The sequence below is a fragment of the Lampetra fluviatilis genome, unplaced genomic scaffold (genome assembly GCF_964198595.1).
Source record: "Lampetra fluviatilis unplaced genomic scaffold, kcLamFluv1.1 SCAFFOLD_1088, whole genome shotgun sequence".
NCBI lineage: Eukaryota > Metazoa > Chordata > Hyperoartia > Petromyzontiformes > Petromyzontidae > Lampetra > Lampetra fluviatilis.
The window spans coordinates 25,001-32,106 of record NW_027621654.1 but is presented as its reverse complement, the minus strand read 5'-3'; the positions used below and the strand labels follow the sequence as shown (position 1 = coordinate 32,106).

Sequence of the window (7,106 nt, the reverse complement as noted above, 5' to 3'; positions counted from 1 at the left end):
GGGTGGGTGGGTGAGTGGGTGAGTGAGTGAGTGGGTGGGTGGGTGGGTGGGTGGGTGGGGTGAGTGGGTGAGTGGGTGGGTGGGTGGGTGGGTGGGTGAGTGGGTGGGTGGGTGGGTGGGTGGGTGGGTGAGTGGTGGGTGGGTGGGTGAGTGGGTGGGTGGGTGAGTGGGTGGGTGAGTGGGTGGGTGGGTGGGTGAGTGGGTGAGTGGGTGGGTGGGTGAGTGAGTGAGTGAGTGGGTGAATGGGTGAGTGGGTGGGTGAGGTGAGTGAGTGAGTGGTGGGTGAGTGGGTGAGTGGGTGAGTGGGTGGGTGAGTGGGTGGGTGAGTGAGTGGGTGGGTGAGTGGTGAGTGGGTGGGTGGGTGAGTGGGTGAGTGGGTGGGTGGGTGAGTGGGTGAGTGGGTGGGTGCGTGAGTGGGTGGGTGAGTGAGTGGTGAGTGGGTGGGTGGTTGAGTGGGTGAGTGAGTGGGTGGGTGGGTGGGTGGGTGGGTGAGTGGGTGAGTGAGTGAGTGAGTGGGTGGGTGGGTGGGTGGGTGGGTGAGTGGGTGAGTGGGTGGGTGGGTGGGTGAGTGGGTGGGTGGGTGGGTGGTGAGTGAGTGAGTGGGTGGGTGAGTGGTGGGTGGGTGGGTGAGTGGGTGAGTGGGTGGGTGGGTGAGGTGGGTGAGTGGGTGGGTGGGTGGGTGGGTGGGTGAGTGAGTGAGTGAGTGGGTGGGTGGGTGAGTGAGTGAGTGAGTGGGTGGGTGGGTGGGTGAATGGGTGAGTGGGTGGGTGGGTGAATGGGTGAGTGGGTGGGTGAGTGAGTGAGTGAGTGGTGGGTGAGTGGGTGAGTGGGTGAGTGAGTGGGTGAGTGGGTGAGTGGGTGTGTGAGTGGGTGGGTGGGTGAGTGGGTGGGTGGGTGAGTGGGTGGGTGGGTGAGTGGGTGGGTGGGTGAGTGGGTGAGTGGGTGAGTGGTGAGTGGGTGGGTGAGTGGGTGAGTGGGTGGGTGGGTGGGTGGGTGGGTGAGTGGGTGGGTGGGTGGGTGGGTGAGTGGGTGGGTGGGTGGGTGGGTGAGTGGGTGGGTGGAGTGGGTGAGTGGTGAGTGGGTGGGTGAATGAGTGAGTGGGTGGGTGAGTGGGTGAGTGGGTGCATGGGTGAGTGGTTGGGTGAGTGTGTGGGTGAGTGTGTGAGTGGGTGAGTGGGTGGGTGGGTGAGTGGGTGAGTGGGTGGGTGGGTGTGAGTGGTGGTGAGTGGGTGGGTGAGTGGGTGAGTGGGTGGTGAGTGGGTGAGTGGGTGGGTGAGTGAGTGAGTGGGTGGGTGAGTGGGTGAGTGGGTGAGTGAGTGAGTGAGTGGGTGAGTGGGTGGGTGAGTGGGTGAGTGGGTGAGTGGTGAGTGGGTGGGTGGGTGGGTGAGTGGGTGAGTGGGTGAGTGGGTGAGTGAGTGAGTGGTGGGTGAGTGGTGGGTGAGTGGTGAGTGGGTGGGTGAGTGGGTGAGTGGGTGAGGTGGTGGTGGGTGAGTGGGTGGTGGGTGGGTGAGTGGGTGGGTGGGTGGGTGAGTGGTGTGGGTGGGTGAGTGGGTGGGTGGTGGGTGGGTGAGTGGGTGGGTGGGTGGGTGAGTGGGTGGGTGAGTGGGTGAGTGGATGTGTGAGTGGGTGGGTGAGTGGGTGAGTGGGTGGGTGAGTGGGTGAGTGGGTGGGTGGGTGGAGTGGGTGAGTGGGTGGGTGGGTGAGTGGGTGAGTGGTGTGAGTGGGTGTGTGAGGTGGGTGAGTGAGTGAGTGGGTGGGTGAGTGAGTGGGTGAGTGGGTGCATGGGTGAGTGGTTGGGTGAGTGTGTGGGTGAGTGTGTGAGTGGGTGAGTGGGTGGAGTGGTGAGTGGGTGGGTGAGTGGGTGGGTGAGTGGGTGGGTGAGTGGGTGGGTGGGTGGGTGAGTGAGTGAGTGAGTGGTGGGTGAGTGAGTGAGTGGGTGTGTGGGTGGGTGGGTGAGTGGGTGGGTGAGTGGGTGGGTGGGTGGGTGGGTGGTGAGTGGGTGGGTGGGTGGTGAGTGGGTGAGTGGTGAGTGGTGGGTGAGTGGGTGAGTGGGTGAGTGAGTGGGTGGGTGGGTGAGTGGGTGGGTGGGTGGGTGGGTGAGTGGGTGGGTGGGTGAGTGGGTGAGTGGGTGGGTGGTGGTGGTGTGAGTGGGTGAGTGGGTGGGTGAGTGGGTGGGTGAGTGGGTGGTGGGTGAGTGGGTTGGGTGAGTGGTGGGTGGGTGAGTGGGTGGAGTGAGTGGTGTGGTGGGTGAGTGGGTGGGTGAGTGGGTGGGTGAGAGTGAGTGGGTGGGTGGGTGGGTGAGTGGTGTGGGTGGGTGGGTGAGTGAGTGAGTGGTGGGTGAGTGAGTGAGTGAGTGGGTGTGGGTGGGTGGGTGAGTGGGTGGGTGGGTGAGTGGTGTGAGTGGGTGAGTGGGTGAGTGGGTGGGTGAGTGGTGAGTGGAGTGGAGTGGGTGGGTGGTGTGGTGAGTGGGTGGGTGGTGTGAGGTGGGTGGAGTGGTGGGTGGTGTGGGTGAGTGGGTGGGTGAGTGGATTGGGTGGGTGAGGTGAGTGGGTGGGTGGGTGGGTGGGTGAGTGAGGTGGTGAGTGAGTGGGTGGGTGGGTGAGTGGATGGGTGAGTGGGTGAGTGGGTGGGTAAGTGGGTGGGTGGCGTGGGTGAGTGGGTGGTGGTGAGGTGGGTGGGTGGGTGGGTGAGTGGGTGGGTGGTGAGTGGGTGAGTGGGTGGGTGGTGGTGTGGGTGAGTGGGTGGGTGGGTGGTGTGGTGTGTGAGTGGGTGGTGGTGAGTGGGTGGGTGGGTGAGTGGAGTGAGTGGGTGGAGTGAGTGAGTGGGTGGGTGGGTGAGTGGGTGGGTGGGTGGGTGAGTGGAGTGGGTGGGGTGGGTGAGTGGGTGGGTGGGTGAGTGGTGGTGGGTGGGTGGGTGGGTGAGTGGGAGGTGGGTGAGTGGTGGTGGGTGAGTGGGTGGGTGGAGTGGGTGAGTGGTGGTGGTGAGTGAGTGGGTGAGTGGGTGGGTGAGTGGGTGGGTGAGGTGGGTGAGTGGGTAGGTGAGTGAGTGGGTAGGTGAGTGAGTGGTGGGAGGTGAGTGGGTGGGTGAGTGAGTGGGTGAGTGGGTGGGTGGGTGGTGGTGAGTGGGTGGGTGGGTGAGTGGGTGGGTGGGTGGGTGAGTGGGTGGGTGGGTGGGTGAGTGAGTGAGTGGGTGAGTGGGTGAGTGGGTTGGGTGAGTGAGTGGATGGAGTGAGTGGGTGAGTGGGTGGGTGGGTGAGTGGGTGGGTGGGTGAGTGGGTGAGTGGGTGGGTGAGTGAGTGGGTGAGTGAGTGAGTGGGTGGGTGAGTGAGTGAGTGAGTGAGTGAGTGGGTGGGTGGGTGAGTGAGTGGGTGAGTGAGTGGGTGAGTGGGTGGGTGAGTGGGTGAGTGGGTGGGTGAGTGAGTGGGTGGGTGGGTGGGTGAGTGAGTGAGTGAGTGGTGAGTGAGTGAGTGAGTGGGTGGGTGGGTGAGTGAGTGGGTAGGTGGGTGAGTGGATTGGTGGGTGAGTAGGTGAGTGGGCGGGTGGGCGAGTGGGCGGGTGGGTGGGCGAGTGGGTGAGTGAGTTGTGAGTGGGTGAGTGAGTTGGTGGGTGAGTGGGTGAGTGAGTTGGTGGGTGAGTGGGTGAGTGAGTTGGTGGGTGAGTGGGTGAGTGAGTTGGTGGGTGGGCGAGTGAGTGAGTTGGTGGGTGAGTGGGTGAGCGAGTTGGTGTGTGGGTGAGTGAGTGAGTTGGTGGGTGCAGACTGACACACAGAGACAGCTGCCCCTGGGGGTGCCCAAGGCCAGAGACCCACACAGCAGCAGCAGCAGCTGTCGCCCCACCTATAGCCAGAGTGGTGACGTGAGCGCCGCGTTCCTATTGGTCGACGTCGCTGTCTCATCCTACAGGCAGCTGCCCGGACGCCTACGCCCGCCTGTTCGCTCGAAGGACCCCGCCGGGGTCATGTGACGCGCGGGAGCCAATCGCCAAGCGGCACAAGGCCCTGGCCGCCCTGCTCGGTCGCCGGGCCAACGGTCGCCGTGGCAACGAGGGTAAGGTCGTCGCCATGGCAACTGTGGGTGGGGGGGGGCGTCGCCATGGCAACGGAGGCAGGCCGTCGGCACGGCGGTACGGCCGACCAATCAGGGAGCCCCAGTGATTAACACTGAACCCTATGGGAGTGAGTCCCAGTGATTAACACTGAACCCTATGGGAGCGAGTCCCAGTGATTAACACTGAACCCTATGGGAGTGAGCCCCAGTGATTAACACTGAACCCTATGGGAGTGAGTCCCAGTGATTAACACTGAACCCTATGGGAGTGAGTCCCTGTGATTAACACTGAACCCTATGGGAGTGAGCCCCAGTGATTAACACTGAACCCTATGGGAGTGAGCCCCAGTGATTAACACTGAACCCTATGGGAGTGAGTCCCAGTGATTAACACTGAACCCTATGGGAGTGAGCCCCAGTGATTAACACTGAACCCTATGGGAGTGAGCCCCAGTGATTAACACGAACCCTATGGGACTGACCCTATGGGAGTGAGCCCCAGTGATTAACACTGAACCCTATGGGAGTGAGCCCCAGTGATTAACACTGAACCCTACGGGAGTGAGCCCCAGTGATTAACACTGAACCCTATGGGAGTGAGTCCCAGTGATTAACACTGAACCCTATGGGAGTGAGTCCCAGTGATTAACACTGAACCCTATGGGAGTGAGTCCCAGTGATTAACACTGAACCCTATGGGAGCGAGTCCCAGTGATTAACACTGAACCCTATGGGAGTGAGCCCCAGTGATTAACACTGAACCCTATGGGAGTGAGCCCCAGTGATTAACACTGAACCCTATAGGAGTGAGTCCCAGTGATTAACACTGAACCCTATGGGAGTGAGCCCCAGTGATTAACACTGAACCCTATGGGAGTGAGCCCCAGTGATTAACACTGAACCCTATGGGAGTGAGTCCCAGTGATTAACACTGAACCCTATGGGAGTGAGTCCCAGTGATTAACACTGAACCCTATGGGAGTGAGCCCCAGTGATTAACACTGAACCCTATGGGAGTGAGTCCCAGTGATTAACACTGAACCCTATGGGAGTGAGTCCCAGTGATTGACACTGAACCCTATGGGATGAACCCTATGGGAGTGAGCCCCAGTGATTGACACTAGGCCCTCTGTCATCCCATACAGATCTCCTCCTGAGCACCGTTCCTGTGGCCAAGGACTTGTACATCCTGGCCAGGTCTCGCCTGATTGGACAGAAACGGCCCGGCACGCTCGTCCCTCATTGGCTGCGGCAGGCCGGTTGCCTGGGGCAACCCCAAGCCCTCTTCCTATTGGCCGTGGCCTATCAGGTGGGGCTGGGCGTTCCAGCCAATCAGACGGAGGTGAGGGCGAAGACTTACACTTGTGTCTCCCCGTGTCTCGCCGCGTCTCCCCGTGTCTCACCGTGTCTTTCTCCCCGTGTCTCCCCGTGTCTCGCCGCGTCTCCCCGTGTCTCACCGTGTCTTTCTCCCCGTGTCTCCCCCGCGTCTCCCCGTGTCTCACTGTGTCGCCCTGTGTCTCTCTGTGTCTCACTGTGTCTCACCGTGTCTGCCCCGCGTCTCCCCGTGTCTCACTGTGTCGCCCTGTGTCTCTCTGTGTCTCACCGTGTCTCCCCGTGTCTCACCGTGTCTCACCGTGTCTCTCCCCGTGTCTCCCCCCGTGTCTCCCCGTGTCTCCCCGTGTCTCCCCGTGTCTCACTGTGTCTCACCGCATCTCCCCGTGTCTCACCGTGTCTCCCCGTGTCTCCCCGTGTCTCCCCCGTGTCTCCCCCGTGTCTCCCCGTGTCTCCCCCGTGTCTCCCCCGTGTCTCCCCGTGTCTCCCCGTGTCTCCCCGTGTCTCCCCGTGTCTCCCCCGTGTCTCCCCGTGTCTCCCCGTGTCTCCCCGTGTCTCACCCGTGTCTCCCCGTGTCTCACCGTGTGTCTCCCCGTGTCTCCCCGTGTCCCCCCGTGCCCCCCGTGTCTCCCCGTGTCTCTCTCACCATGTCTCACCGTGTCTCACCGTGTCTCACCGTGTCTCACTGTGTCTCACCGTGTCTCACCGTGTCTCCCCCGTGTCTCTCAGCGTGTCTCTCTGTGTCTCACCGTGTCTCCCCCGTGTCTCCCCCGTGTCTCCCCCGTGTCTCCCCCGTGTCTCCCCCGTGTCTCCCCGTGTCTCCACCGTGTCTCCCCCGTGTCTCACCGTGTCTCCCCCCGTGTCTCCCCGTGTCTCCCCGTGTCTCACCGTGTCTCCCCGTGTCTCACCGTGTCTCCCCGTGTCTCCCCTTGTCCCCGTGTCTCCTGCATGTCCCCCCGTGCCTTCCCGTGTCTCCCTGTGTCTCCCCGCGTCTCCCCGTGTCCCCCCGTGTCTCATGTCTCTGTGTCTCACTGTGTCCCCCTGTGCCTCCCCGTGCCTCCCTGTGTCTCTCTGTGTCTTCCCCGTGTCTCCCCGTGTCCTCCCATATCTCCCCGTGTCTCCCCGTGTCTCCCCTTGTCTCTGTGTCTCCCCGTGTCTCCTCTTGTCTCTGTGTCTCCCCGCGTCTCTGTTCCCCGTGTCTCTGTGTCTCCCCTTGTCTCTGTGTCTCACCGTGTCTCCCCGTGTCTCTGTGTCTCCCCGTGTCTACCCGTATATCCCCTTGTCCTGGTGTCTCCCCGCGTCTCTGTGTCTCCCCGTGTCTCTGTGTCTCCCCTTGTCTCTGTGTCTCACCGTGTCTCCCCGTGTCTCTGTGTCTCCCCGTGTCTCTGTGTCTCCCCGTGTCGTCTCACCGTGTCCCACCCCCCCCCCTTCCCAGGCGCTGGTGATGGGCCTGCTAGCGGCTGGCCACGGCTGCGGCCTGGCCCAAGCGCGTCTGGGCTACAAGCACCAGCGGGGCCTGGACGGGCACGAGGCAGACCTGGGGGCAGCCTACAGCTACTACAGCGACGCCGCCATCACCACCTCGCGGCAGCGGCAGGAGCACCGCCCAGACCAGGTCAGTCACTCACTCACTCAGCCACTCACTCAGCCACTCACTCACTCAGCCACTCACTCACTCGCTCAGCCACTCACTCACTCACTCAGCCTACAGCTACTACAGCGACGCCGC

At 62.7% G+C, this 7,106-nt stretch overlaps 1 protein-coding gene across 1 annotated transcript in view; it reads left to right on the top strand.

Moving 5' to 3' along the window:
- Positions 1-3,901: 3,901 nt before the first annotated feature.
- LOC144955535 (protein sel-1 homolog 3-like) overlaps positions 3,902-7,106 on the top strand; it is a gene marked incomplete at both ends in the record, with an annotated part of 23,120 nt that continues 19,915 nt past the window's right edge. Inside the window, 3 exons of the mRNA XM_078885724.1 lie at positions 3,902-4,045; positions 5,191-5,387; positions 6,813-6,992. Of these exons, the coding sequence (XP_078741850.1) occupies positions 3,902-4,045; positions 5,191-5,387; positions 6,813-6,992 (521 nt within the window). The remainder of the gene's footprint in view (positions 4,046-5,190; positions 5,388-6,812; positions 6,993-7,106) is intronic.